This window comes from Lissotriton helveticus, chromosome 7 (assembly GCF_964261635.1).
Source record: "Lissotriton helveticus chromosome 7, aLisHel1.1, whole genome shotgun sequence".
Lineage (NCBI taxonomy): Eukaryota > Metazoa > Chordata > Amphibia > Caudata > Salamandridae > Lissotriton > Lissotriton helveticus.
This window is the reverse complement of record NC_136068.1, coordinates 1,917,995,845-1,918,010,824: the sequence shown is the minus strand read 5'-3', so window position 1 is coordinate 1,918,010,824 and position 14,980 is coordinate 1,917,995,845. Positions and strand designations below refer to the sequence as shown.

Below are 14,980 nucleotides of genomic sequence, written 5' to 3'. Positions count from 1 at the left end.
GATTTTAACTACTGTTCATGGTTGATGCAAGCATATACTGTCTGCAGATCCATTGTTGCCAATATATATTCATTCTCTCATGGCATATCATAGATTCTATTCAAGAAATCATTGGTATCTTTTATATATGATACTTTATCTGTCAATAATGTCAAAAGACTCCTCAGGAGTAAACATGTGCTGAAAAAATCTGTCTCTTATTTTATGTTAGGTTCATCTTTGTAGGTTTCCTAAAGGTAAAACGCTGCTTGCATGCGCTCAAATGGCTAGGGAGATGGTTCCTCAGTTTAGTACCATGACCCTGAATGAATGACCACCATGCTGGACAACTTTTGAACATGGGAAGACATTACAGAAACGGACTTTCTAATTTAGGGTCTGAAGAGTGCATATTTCTGAATTAGCTGGGATTAGCAACGTTTCTCAGGCATTCTGCACTCTCTAAAGCTTCGCAAAGGTACAGACCCGTAGTCGAATGTACAGTCTTTTCCACTACTCTGGCTTGGAAGTGATGCAGGGCAGAGATTTGCTGCAATTAAATAAGAGTTATAATTCTTAAATTCATATTTATTTCCATCTAGGCATTGGATAAAAAAATACGAATTACGCAGGTTCTTTAGCGATGACCCACTTTTTCTGTTTCTATTGTAGTGGATGACAAGAACACTAGATAGCCCTAATGAAGCGATACATTTGCGTGAAACATGTGTTGCCTATTTCCAATTGTTATTATTATTTGACAAATTAAAAGCAACTGCACTGAGGATAGTGTCCCTCGCCTGTTGTTCAAAATTGTTCTTGACTTGTTCACAATCAGGCAAATTGGTATATCTTTAAGAGGGAACACATACTCAGTCTGTGAGATTGCACAAGCGTTGATTAAAATTGACAATCAGCCATGTGCTTGTCTGTGTTCTTACCTCTGCAGTGTGCTCAATGGCAGCAGATTTGCACGCATTATGAGACTGACACATGGCCATATGGCACGTGTACTAGGTATGTAGCTCTGATGTCACATTTACAGGTCTATCCCAGTCCACAATAAGAGCTCTCAGGCAAGGCGTGGGAGCGGACATTGCATGCCTATACACATGGTAGCAGTAATGCATGCAAAACAAACAAGATGATGAGCGGAATGTTGCACAATGGCAAAACATTCACCCCCAGTAACAGATCTGGGTTTAATCCATCGTTATTTTGCTCACCAAGCCACCCCAGTTCAGACATGGTCATATGCAAATCAGTCTTGGCCCTGTGCCTCATGGGAACAGCCCAGCCCGAACTGCCAAGCCATGCCTTCCCTGGACCGGAATCAAGCATCCTAGGACCAGTTTATGGCTATCAGCCGTCTTCAGCCAGGATAGCTTGACTCCAGTGGCTTAGGGAGTACAGGACCCACGTCTGGGCATACCCTTCCCACATAGGGTGAACAGCAAAACAAACAAGATGATGGACGGAATGTTGCACAATGGCAAAACATTCACCCCCAGTCACAGATCTGGGTTTAATCCATCGTTATTTTGCCCATCAAGTCACCGAATAATGCATGACCATGTTTGTATAGTATCAAAGACACACCTATCGCCGTATTTGTGAACTCACATAAGTGCTTGGACATGCATCAAGATGGTAAGAAATCAAGGGAATAAAAGACTGTCACATCCTGACAAGTGACTCTGGACATTCTTTACATCCATGATTATAGCATCACCTAGCAGCCCCAGATCTGAGCTGTGAATTTGATTTTGCAACCATGACATTGAAATGTTTGCGTGAACATTGCCCATTTCACCTACACGCCCCATCATTACTTCATAAATGCAGAAACATAATTTTGTTAATGGAGAGACTTACTGAAGAGAACGATGACGGTTAGCAGAATCAGAAGCGCGGCGACCAGGGCTCCCAGAAGCAACCTGCAGAGGGGGCAGGGCAACAGCAACCTGGAAGAGACTGCAGGGAAGGAGTTAAGGTCAACTTATGTACGCACCGAAACTATTCATGAATCTAGAGCACACCGGAATACCTGCATTATTGATGCTGTGCATGTGGCACTGACACGTGTCTGCTTTCAGCCACTTGAGAGTACTTTACACAAAGGCATATACCTCGGGCTCTTGCTAAAGTACAACCTTGAGATGATGGTGTGCAAAATGATCCTAGCAGTTATTTTTCTACTGTAGGGGGAATCCGTGTGTGAGTGGAAGTAAGGCTGACCATTTTGAAGAGGCTTTGGTGTAAATCTGTTTAGTAGCTTTTGAGAAATGAAGGTACAAAAATATTTGTATATCTGGATGGTTGGATCCGAGGGACTGCTGGGAGAGTCTCGTCGAGAGCGCCAGTTGAAAAATAGAGCATACTACTTGGTCCAAGGAGCTTTTATTACCAGGGGCCACCTCAAACCTGCAAATGCTCTGATTGGCTGCCAGGACTTGACAACTTAGTCTCCTGTCCTGAAGTAAAAAAAAAAAGAAATAATATAAGGATGCTGGGTAGGAATATCCTGCTGCTATTGGCCCTGTGAGGTGGGAGAAAACCAAAGGGACCTTTTTAAAAAAAAAAACAATTGGCACTTTTTACCGCAATCCCGCTGGATAGCAGCAACAATAAAAAAACAAAGTCCCCGCAATTAATTTTTCATTTATGGGAGAGGGGAGTGAGTGGGGTCCTCCTCCCTGGGATATTTTGGGCCCAGGGGACCCCATCCCCCAGAGCTGATCAGTAGACACATCAAGATTTTTACAGTAAGATAGGTCTAGCTGTAGCTGATTTAATAACATTTTCCATCATCTGGGGGATTTTAAAAGAGGGCAGAGAAATAGAATGGCATCAACCATTTGTACTGCACCCTTGCAAAGGTTAAACCTCCTATGGGCCCAACTTATTCCCCGATGAGTAAATAAAAAGGGGAGAGGGGCCCCTGGCACCCCTCCCCAAGTCTTGAAAGGGCCTGTGGAAACAGGGGACATATTGCTCCCGCTGGAGAGAACAAGCATAAATCTCTGGTCCCTCTTGGCAATGCTGGCTCCGCACCATGTGGGGAGTCGGTTGGGACCACGGGGGCCCTGGGCTTCCTGGGGCTGAGAAAACTCGGGTAGAGGGTGCTCAGGCCCACTTCCCTTTTAAACAAAAAACAGCCCTCGGGATAGGGCCCAGGGTCCTGTGTTAAATTCGGAGTTTGCAGTCCCTGGGGACTATGAAGGCTCCGGGATTGGGGTCCCTGGGACCTAATACTGCTAAAGACTGTGTGCAGTGTGTAGTTCGCAGCCTGCTGGGGGTTTGGCCACAGGATCTGGCAGCAGTTCGAGCTCTGTGGCCAACCCCATGTTGCGCACACTCAAAGGCTGTGTGCAGCATGGAGTTGGATACCTGCAGCTAAACCCACACCACACACGACCAACCAAAGGCTGTGTACAGAATGGGGTTGGCTTCCTCTAGGTGACTGCCTGCGGCCAACCCCACGTCTTGCATGATGAAAAACCATGCTCAGCATGGGGTTGGCTGCCTAAGGGAGGTTGGCTGCCTCCGGGTGGGTTGTCCTCTTTACCTGGCTGCAAGCCTGGCAAAGTGGCCAACCCACTGTTCTCTGCATGGTGAAGCACTGCGACCAACCCCCGCCTCGCACGCCTGAAGGGGGTTTGCTTTATGTTAGGTGATAAATTATTACTTTAGGTTAAAACAAACACTTTAAAAAAACAAAGGTTAAAGTAAATTTATAGTTAGGTGTGATAAAAATATGTCTTTTTTTGGTTTAAAAAAAACTTTAGAAATTCGCTGAAATAAGCAAAAGTTAAAATAACGTTAGTGACATTAACATTTTGAACTGAAAGAAAACACAGAAATTCATATTATATTTATCAGAGCTAACTATAACCGTGCCCCCGCCATGCACTGCTCATGACCTCACATATTACATCAGTCATAACTTGCTCTATTAATATCAATGGGGTAACCCAGTAATGCACAGAACCTGGGTGCAATTGCAATAAACGAACAATGGTTCTGCTACAACATATTATCAAAATGAAATATTAATAACTTATATTAGACCACCCGGCTAGTGAGAAGGGTATTCAATTAATGAAAATAGAAAAGTAATCTTCCAAATCTTTCAAAATTTACGAAAGACACTAACAAAATAGTGTAATGAAAGTAATTCAATATATGAATTTACAAGGGCATGACATATATATATATATATATATACACACACAGTATTATTCCAAAGACAATTACAACACAATGGATAGTGAGAATGTGGTAAACAGTACAAAATTCTTTTTTTTTACATACACACAACACAAAGACATCCTATCAACCAAATCCTAATGTTCACAGTATCAACGTCAAATTCGTTCAGAATGCCGGTGCTGCGAGGAAAGACAGCGCCGTTACAACTCTGAGCATTTAGCTGGAGCCATCAAGGAGCATTCATGCGCTTGTTCTGATATGTGCATGTACTAATGGACGATGCACTTCTGGCTACTACATTGAATGCCCTTTTTCACTGAAGGTTTGTTGGCCCTTTGGGCTTTATAGCCTGAGGCAGTTTTTCCTTTAAATTGAGTTTGGAATTAAGAAGAGTATGGTAGTTTGCTGTGCACCATATGTGTGGACAGACATTTTTTCATAATTCGCGATTGAAGTCAAACATGTTCTTTCAGAAGATCCTTTGTAACGAGGCGACCGTGATTATCTACGCGGCATCACACTCTCGCTTCTAAAGTCCTGATGAAGACCCCATAGCGATGGTCTAACTACTTTGCACTTAAAATAGGGGGTCGAAACATCGGCGTACTTAAAAATCAAACGTCTTAGTCCCTGCTGAACATTGAATGTCTCACTAAATGTAGATTCTATGCAAAAGGATATGGACAGTGGACCACTTTTACACCCTCAAAGCACCAACTCAAATATCACCAATATTTATGTATACTTAATCTTTCGAATAGCGTGCAATTTTCAAATACTCCCTGTCCTGAGAGTATATCCCAAATCCTTTGGAAAAATCAATGTTACACCAAACTTTGAAAAGCACCGCCAACAAATTTGGATCTCCACCATATGTGGTTGATAAAGTCTATAAACAAGAATGTTTCAAAATGAAAGACGCTGTATCCGTAATTGCAAAAAAGTTCAAAGTTCCTTTAATAATCCATTTGAGGTACCAGCCAACGCGTTTCGTTCCGTCAAGCGGAACTTCTTCAGGGCTGTAATTCAAATAAATAAAACATACAAAGAAAACCCTTGTGAATTACTTCAAACTGACATAAATACACACGTGAAATAGTATACAGAAAACATTACATACACCAAAAGAAACCCAAGCTAAAAACATCCTTTTCGCAAAGGATGTTTTTAACTTGGGTTTCTTTTGGTGTATGTGATACTGTTTTTGTCGATAGGATGTCTTTGTGTTATGTGTATGTAAAAAACAAATTTTTTTGTACTGTTTACCACATTTTCACTATCCATTGTGTTGTAATTGTCTTTAGAATAATACTGTGTGCGTATATATATGTCATGCCTTTGTAAATTTATATATTGAATTATTTTCATTTCACTATTTTGTCAGTGTCTTTCGTAAATTTTGAAAGATTGGGAAGATAACTTGCTCTATGACATCATTTATGACATCACTAATGACATCTCAAATGACATCATTGGAATTGCATCAAACTTGGCAGGAAGCTAGATCTTGGCCCATAGAGTGTGCATTTTGTGGTTTGGTGTAATCCATTCAGTAGTTTTGAGAAATTAAGGTTGAAAAAATTATTGCATATTTGGACAGTTGGGTCCGCAAGAGTCAATTTAAGAATAAAGCGTTCTTTATTTCCCTTAGGCCATCCCCTTCCCACGGGAGACTACAGCGAGAGCTAGCGCCATGATTGGCTGCCAGCAACATGAGAAAAATGTAGCTGACAGCCATTACAGGACCCGAAGACTTAGTTTACTGTCCTGAAGTTATAAAAACATACAGATATAAGGGGGAAGGGTAGGGATACCCTGACCCCATAGGCCAGCCCCTGGGGTGGAGCCAGGCCTTAACAAGGCTCGGGTGGGGGGGGCCTTAGAATATGTCATGAGTAATGTCATATGTAAGGTCATAAGCAGTGCATGGCAGAGGTACAAGTTATAGTTAGTGCTGTAAATTATAACCTATGAATGTCTGTGTTTTTTTACTTCAAAACGGTAATGTTGTCATAAACAAATGCACCTAACTATGAATTACTTAAACCTTTATTTTTTTTAGTGAATGTATGTATATATATTCACTGAAAAAACGAAGGTTTAAGTAATTCATAGTCATGTGAAGACAAATAGACAAATATGGCAGTTTGTGTACTGCACTTCAAAGAGATGTCTGGGAGGGCTGATAAATAGGTTTATTTATTTATTTATTTACCTTACTCGTGGACGTCGTATGTCCGACTCCACTCCTTCAACCTGCCCCACCGCCCAGCAGCACTCGCATAGCGAGCCGCCACTCAATGGTTACATACTGTGGGTTCTGCTGATGTGGGTGAAGAGACTCAACGGAGCCTGGTCATCTTTAGGCAAATTAAAATAGTAGACGTATTGCTCCTGAACCACCATAAAGGGTGGGAATCTTCACCTACAGGTTCCTGGCCTCACAGTGGGGCACATTACAGACATTTCGGAATTCACAAATGTGGGAAATCTGGAAATCCAGGCATACACCAGATATTTTTTTGCCAATTCCGCCCTGAGAAAATTGGCAGCACTGGTGCGAGTGCAATTGATTAAAAATAAGATCTCTCTGTGGGAAGAGCATTTGTACCCCTGGAGAGCCCCACCCCATCACTGCCACCATTTTCCGTGGTAATTTTTGTCCCTCGGGAGTGGACCCTGGAAAAGGATTTACTCTTGCAATTACCAGGGGTAAAGGTTCAATATTTAACAGGTTAACACAGGACAGAAGGAATTTTGTGAACAAGGGGCCTTATCTACAAGAAAATGACGCAGCGCCACAAGCCATTTATTCGCGCAGTGCTGCGACATTTTCAAAGCACTGGGATGCGTCGTATGAACACCAATACAAGGCATCCCGGTGCTGAATCCTGCACTGGCGCACAGCTGGCAGTCATGCACCAGCGCTGGCACAATGGCGTCATTTTGCAAGGGTGCACAGCTGCAGGGATGATTGTTTTTGTTCAGGAAGGTTCATTTTCCTCTTTCTATATATGCAGTAGAATGCAGCACACATAGTAAGAGGAAAAAACGAGGAGAAATAAACTTCTTTTTCCTCTTTGCGCCATTCCTACACTTCCCCTGGGAGGGCATTGAATTCTGGGGCATTCCCAGTTGTACAAAATATTTTACATTCAGGAATGCGTCAAGCTCCATGGCTGTTGCGTGGGAATAACCACAGCAATACCCATGAAATGCCCCTTTTATGCAGAGTAATGCGTGAAAGGGGCCCATATTTACAAGCCCATGAAAAGTCACGCAGGATGACTTTACGTTGCCTTGTAAATATGGGCAAGGCCATTGATCCGCCGCTAGTGCGACAAAAAAGTGACGCACCAGTGGTGCAATGGACTTGTAAGTAAGCTCCAATGTCTGTTAGTTTATGGGGGCTCACATCAGTTAGGAAACACACACTTCCTGCCCATGCCTCATGTTTCCGTGAATAAATCCATTTATGTGTTCAAATGCAATTGTTCAGATCTAGAAAAGTGGTTTTGCCTTGGTAAATAAGGCTATTTATGTATTTAAGTTGTTATGTTTTGCCCAAAATATTGTTACCTGCGCCAAAATTATATACACCCGATTTTATCACAGCTTAATTTTAACTAAGTTAGGCCAGCCTTACTTTTTTTACAGCTATTCAATTCACCTTTTATCTGCTTTTTTTCTTGTGTGGGAGTTTTAAAACATGGATGACTATGATACTGATATTTTATATGTTGTTTTTAAATGAAACGTTTTGTCTTTTGTGATTTTATCTATAAAATCGAATAAAGATTATGATGGTGGTGGTATGTAAGTCTGCTTTCATGTGCAACATAGGTTTGAAAGTGGGGCCCAGAGATGTTGATGAGATGAAAAGAACACCTACCCTTTTTGAAAGCAAGGCACAAAGGCACTTTGACATCCTGCGGCGTCAGGACAGCGGATCCAGCAGCCCTCACACCCACCTCTCGCCGCACCCGCTCCGCGGGTGCCGCGTCGCGCTGTTCCAAGCGCCAGCTGCTGACTGAGGGCTTCAAGGCGGCTTAGGGTGAGAGGCTCGGCGGGGCTGCGAGCGTGCGGGGACTCGGATTACCAGGAGTCCCTGCGAGACCGGGGAAGAGCATCCGGTCCGCTCTCCCTGCCGGCCCGCCCCCCGCCTTTTGCAGTTATTTAAGGCTCCCTTTTCCCTTCTCCATCGGGACACCTACCCTTTTTGAAAGCAAGGCACAAAGGCACTTTGACATCCTGCGGCGTCAGGACAGCGGATCCAGCAGCCCTCACACCCACCTCTCGCCGCACCCGCTCCGCGGGTGCCGCGTCGCGCTGTTCCAAGCGCCAGCTGCTGACTGAGGGCTTCAAGGCGGCTTAGGGTGAGAGGCTCGGCGGGGCTGCGAGCGTGCGGGGACTCGGATTACCAGGAGTCCCTGCGAGACCGGGGAAGAGCATCCGGTCCGCTCTCCCTGCCGGCCCGCCCCCCGCCTTTTGCAGCTATTTAAGGCTCCCTTTTCCCTTCTCCATCGGGACACCTACCCTTTTTGAAAGCAAGGCACAAAGGCACTTTGACATCCTGCGGCGTCAGGACAGCGGATCCAGCAGCCCTCACACCCACCTCTCGCCGCACCCGCTCCGCGGGTGCCGCGTCGCGCTGTTCCAAGCGCCAGCTGCTGACTGAGGGCTTCAAGGCGGCTTAGGGTGAGAGGCTCGGCGGGGCTGCGAGCGTGCGGGGACTCGGATTACCAGGAGTCCCTGCGAGACCGGGGAAGAGCATCCGGTCCGCTCTCCCTGCCGGCCCGCCCCCTGCCTTTTGCAGCTATTTAAGGCTCCCTTTTCCCTTCTCCATCGGGACACCTACCCTTTTTGAAAGCAAGGCACAAAGGCACTTTGACATCCTGCGGCGTCAGGACAGCGGATCCAGCAGCCCTCACACCCACCTCTCGCCGCACCCGCTCCGCGGGTGCCGCGTCGCGCTGTTCCAAGCGCCAGCTGCTGACTGAGGGCTTCAAGGCGGCTTAGGGTGAGAGGCTCGGCGGGGCTGCGAGCGTGCGGGGACTCGGATTACCAGGAGTCCCTGCGAGACCGGGGAAGAGCATCCGGTCCGCTCTCCCTGCCGGCCCGCCCCCCGCCTTTTGCAACGCCCATATAACATTACTAAACTCCCGCAGCGCGGGACGCAGCGCCGGGGCGAAGACCGGGCTAAGACCGGGCCGTTTGAGGCCGTTCGAGGTCTTGGAGGTCAGGGCAGGGCCACTCCCCTTGGGTTTTATTCATCATTTGTATTGTTACCTGTGTTAATCCCATTACGTACTCCTGTTTCCTGTTGTGTCAACGATGTGTTCACGGGGAAGTCGGAGCAAAACTGCCATGGGTCTAAAAAAACCTAGTGGGACTTTGGATGATTTTCTCACAAAGACTAACTTGGCTATTGATGCCGAAATAAATAAAATGCAGCACAGGGTTTCCCTTGAATTAGACGCTGCGCGTAAACTCTCTATGGACATTGCTTCCTCTAAAAAATCGTCTATAGGAAAGCTGGCTTTAGCCTTAACTCCTGAGCGCACATCTGGTCCCCGCCCCTTGATTATAAAGGCTGATATGCATCACCCGCCACCTACATCTCCTCTTAAACAAGATAAGGATTCTTTTCCAACTGCTATTGAGGTGCCTGTATCATCTATCTTTGTGGCGGGCAAAAGATCACCAAGAACAATTGTTATGCCCAAGTCCGCTGCTATCTCTAGAAAGGCAGCCCTTCAGCGGAAAAAAATTCTGGCTAGGTCTGTCTTTGCTCGTAAAAAGGCAAGGATTGCCCGTTCCCAGTTTTTTAATAATCGACGACCATTGGGTATACCAGGGACCGGGAATGTTAAAGATAAAGTTGACTCAGCACCACCGAGTAGTGACATTAGTCTTGCCCTAAGTGATGTTGAGTTTAAATCCCTAGTGGTAAACTCCCAGGACAACCATAAAACAGTACAAAATACGTGTAGATTGAGCGAGGCTGAGGGGGATAGAAGGAGTGACGAGGAATTTTTAAAAATAGTATGGGACACACTCAAAAAGTTACTTAATCCCCTCGAACTGAGACTTTCCCGTATGGAAAACCATTTGTTAGAAATGGACAAAACTATAGTTACATTGGCTAGCCTTAGTCTCAAGCAAATGGAAGCGAGTGTCACGCAGGATGAGTGCTCAACATTACAGCCACTAGTGGTAGACCACCCGGCCCTCCCTATCTTAAACTCCAAACCTGTACCAAAACCTCGTACAATAGTTGGAGATAGTGCCATTAATTCTTCTAATCTTAGCCTCTGCTCCCTGCCCCAGGACCCAATACAACCCAAACCCACACAACAAGCTTGCCCTGCCAAACCTACAAATCCATTAAAGGCGAGGGCTCATATTAGCTCACAACAGAACACAACAGGTCTTAAACCCAGGCCTCAACCTGTTGTACAACGTTCTAATCATTTGATTAACAAGTATCGGCCACCCTTAGAATCCAGTCGTTCAAATTTTCGTGGTGGCTACATTGATCTACCTCCTGAGGCCAGTTCATATGTCATCATACTTACCGGTGTACCCACTTTTGACCATCAAACAAAAGAGGACCCTTGGTCTCTTAAAAATAAGGTCATTCACTGGCTTAACAAGAATAGACAACTACCTAGTCACCTAAGAAGCCAGGTCTTAATGGTGCAAAGAGTACCATGGGTTGGACGCACTAATAAAAACATTTCCGGTGATTGTATAGTGGTGTCATTTGCTGATCCCAACACAGCACAGCACCTTTGTTCATGGGCCTCTTGTGAAGGTGATCAGTCAATCATTGCTAGACCCCTCACCTTTTTTTATCCCCCACACCGGCAATTTGACATGGGAGGGTCTTGGACGACAATCCAAAGGCCCAGGTACAAAGGTTTTGGACATGGTGGGCCCACACAGAGCACTGGGTGGCAAGGTGTGCCTACTTTCAACATGTTTGGCTGTTTGGATGAGGTCGACTGACTTGGGGGGAGGGTTGCTTTGAAACATCTAGTCAATCTCACCTCGCCCTCCCGGGTACCACTTAGAATAGGTTGTTCCATGTTGCCATCTGGCATATTACCTTTAGTGGATTCTGCTGGTGATGGAATTTTGATTGAGTCTGGAGTTCCGGGGAATATTGATATCTTTAATTCTAGTGATCCAGCTAATGTAATTAACTTGGCATCCTGGAACATAGCAGGCTTAAGGGGTCGCCTGGACAACGACGATTGGGTTGATTTCATCACTACTCAAGATATCATCGTTTTCCAGGAAACCTGGTCAGTTGATCCCCTGTTCAGAGTGGGCTTTCTAAACTTTTATACACCTGCTTTGCAGGGTCTTAGGGGCAGGCCATCAGGTGGGTTAACCATATGGATAAAAAGCTCACTCGGCTTTAGTGTGAGGGAAATCCAGGTGAAGAACCCCGATCTCCTTTGTCTATTATTAAGTAAGGAGAATTGCAAGGATATTCTCTTAATTAATATCTATGCCCGGGGCTGTCAGGGTGGAAAAAAACAACCCATCCTTAATGACCTGGATGCCCTCCTAAATGAGCAGAAAAGTGACCAACTCGTTTTAGTGGCTGGCGACTTGAACTGCTCATTTGAACCCATTATGAATCTTGTGGAGGATATAGGGCTGGAGGATGATATTGTCTGGAACATTCCCCCACTGGCTATATCTAAGGGTGTTAGGAGTACGGAGGCTGCCCTTCACTGGCTTGGACTATGTCTGGAATGGGGGTTCCGGGCAGTGAATGGGCGTTGCCCATCTGATAAGACGGGCAAACCAACCTTTAATAATGGGATTGGTGTGAGTCGTATTGACTATATTTTGGTCAATATTGATTCCTGGGACACAGTAGTGGACATGTCAATCGGAACAAGGCCAGAGAGTGATCATGATCCGCTCTTATTTGTATTTAAGGTCCCTGGTCTAGGGCCCCTCCAGGTAGAAACAGCTTGCATTACATCAGACCTTGTTTTGAGTGACAATAGAAGACGGGTTCAATGGCCGAGGGTCATAGCCGATCAGGAGCTCATCAGTCAAATAGAAAAACTTGTCCTCGAAACCAGAGACAAGATGTGTGCATCTTCACCTGATGACAGGGCAAAACCCACTATTGTTGATCTCCACGAGGCATGTTTTCTGGCCATTAAAGAATTGCTCACTAGGCCTTATAGAAAACAGAAAGTGAAGCAACCCAAAGGTTGGTATAACAAAAATTGTAGAGAGGCCCACAGCACCCTAATTGCCGCTGTCAAATCAAGAAACACCCTAGAAATTAGGACAGCGCGACAGGCTTATAAGCATATTATTTGGGAAGCAAAAAGGGAATGGGACGATTCATATTGGCTGGAACTCCTCAAAGCCTGTGAATCGTCTAATCAGATTAAGTTTTGGGAGTTGGTGAGGTGGGGTCGGGGATCTGACTCACTTACTCCGGAAAATTATGTTTCTTCTGCTGATTGGGTGGAATTTTTTTCCTCTCAATTTAAAGACCCAAACATTGTTCACTCAGTTGTTGAGCCTGGAGTAGGGATCTCATCAGTAGTTTATGGGGATATCCTTAACTTCTGCACCTCTGATACTGAACATGCTTTACGCTCAGTCCAGTCCGGGAAAGCCCCAGGCATAGATGCTGTTCCTGCGGATCTTTTTAAATTAAATCTAGAATTATGGGTCCCATATATAACAGCTTTAGCAAATTCTATTGCAGCGGGAGCAAGGGTGCCACAATCTTGGAAAGGGGCCGAAATACTTCCGGTACACAAGAAAGGGGACCAATCTTCTCCGAAAAACTATCGCCCCATCAGTTTGATTGATACTATTCAGAAAGTGGTATCAAGAATGGCCCTAGTTAGAATTCAGGGGTGGATAGAGCTGAACAATGTACTCTCCCCCATGCAAGCAGGATTCAGATCAGGTACTAGCACCCTAGATCAGGTGTTCCGCCTTACCATGTTATATTGGAAGGTGGTCCTTCTGGGTGGAGGTGTCATGTACGCCGCCTTTGTAGATCTCAGGTCGGCTTTCGACCTGGTTCCAAGGGCCAAGCTATGGGATGCCCTTAGAGTTATGGGCCTTCCACTGGAACTTCTAGAGCTGGTTAGGCGTCTACACGAGGACAATTTTGCCCGTGTAAGATGGGGGAAACAGGGCCAGGTAACTGCTAACTTCCCTGTCGAACGTGGGGTTCGGCAGGGTTGTGTTTTGGCACCCACGCTATTCCTCCTGTTCATTAATCGGGTGGTTGCTTTCTTTAATGAAACACAAACTGATGCACCCACCCTGGGGGGGGCCAAGTACCCCATGTTAATATTTGCCGATGATACCTTGCTCCTTTCGAGGACACGGAGTGGCCTCCAGGCAGCCTTAAATAGATTCTCAGAATTTTGTACAGAAAATGACCTTCAGATTAACGCTGATAAAACCAAATTTATGGTTTTTAATAAAAACAAACAAATCACAAGTTCATTTTTATTAGGAGGTGTCCCTATTGAACAGGTCAAAGTCATGTCCTATTTAGGCGTGACTCTTGACCATCAATTAAATTGGAATCCTCAGCTGGAGGTTTTAATTTTAAAATTTGTCCGCCTTACTGGCTGCTTGTTAAAGGAACAAAAAAAAACCTTGACAAAACGCATTACACCGGCGTTAAAAATCTATGAGGCCAAGGTCAACGCAGCCACTTTGTATGGTGCAGATATTTGGGGCTACAAAAGCTTGACAGCATTGACCATAGCACAGAATAAGTTCCTTCGGAGTCTTGTTGGGCTTCCGCAATCGACACCTATAAAACCACTGCTCATGGATTTAGGCTGTAGACCCCTGGATGAGATGGCACAGTACCGGCTTGTCGCTTTTTGGCGACGACTCTGGACGACTCAAGAGCTTAGTCTCTTTGCCCATGAACTGTGCGAAATTAGATCATTGTGGGGAGCCAGTAAAATCCCTTGGTTGCGGGAGGTCAAACAGATTCTGTACTCCATGGGCCTTCCTGAATTATGGTTACATCCTGAATGTGCTAGGTTCCCCTCCAAAGTAGAATTTAAAGAGCTGTTTTGGGCTACAAAGAAATCTGCATTGGTTTTGCTCTCATCAGAGAATAGCCTAACGGGATTGTTTTTAACACATAAGATTATACCATCCCTTGAGCCTTTTTGGGATTTGATATGCAAAGCCCTTGACCGCAAGCTGTATTTTCAGTTTCGGGTGGGAACGTTGCCGATCAACTCCTTTACTGCAAAATGGACAAAGTCTTCTACTTCCAAGTGTCCCTTTTGCCCTGATCAGGTTGAGAGTATTGGCCACATATTTTTTGCTTGCCCAGCATATCGCTTGCCTCGACTAAAATGGCTGCAACCAATTTGTAAAACTTTAAATTGTGTGGAGAATCGCACTGCCCTGTTGAAATTACGCGACATGCGCAATGAAAAATCTGTGATTTGTGTTGCTAAATTTCTGGGGTGGATGTGGCTGATACGTGTAAAGAACGTGTAATCCTGTATTAACTTGTTTTTTAATCTGTTTCTAAATTTTGTATGCTGCTCTTGGGCATTTTCTCTTTTTATAGTTGGGGTTCCTTGAAATATGTAAAAATGTCGATATTTTGTAAATGTTTTTATTCTGTGGTCTTTTATGAATTTTATTCGAAATAAAGACTTATGAACTTGAACTTGAAAAGAAATAACCATCAGCTGGAGAGGTGTTAGGGGTGTTCTTAATGTCTGTTGCATGCCGCAGTAGTGCACAT

The 14,980-nt window shown here is 45.0% G+C and overlaps 1 protein-coding gene across 1 annotated transcript in view; it reads right to left on the bottom strand.

Annotated features, from left to right (window-relative positions):
* Window positions 1-14,980, bottom strand: part of LOC144767868 (killer cell lectin-like receptor subfamily F member 1) — a 224,998-nt gene that overhangs the window by 148,368 nt on the left and 61,650 nt on the right. The window contains exon 3 of the mRNA XM_078651226.1: window positions 1,855-1,953. Coding sequence (XP_078507352.1) covers window positions 1,855-1,953 — 99 coding nt within the window. The remainder of the gene's footprint in view (window positions 1-1,854; window positions 1,954-14,980) is intronic.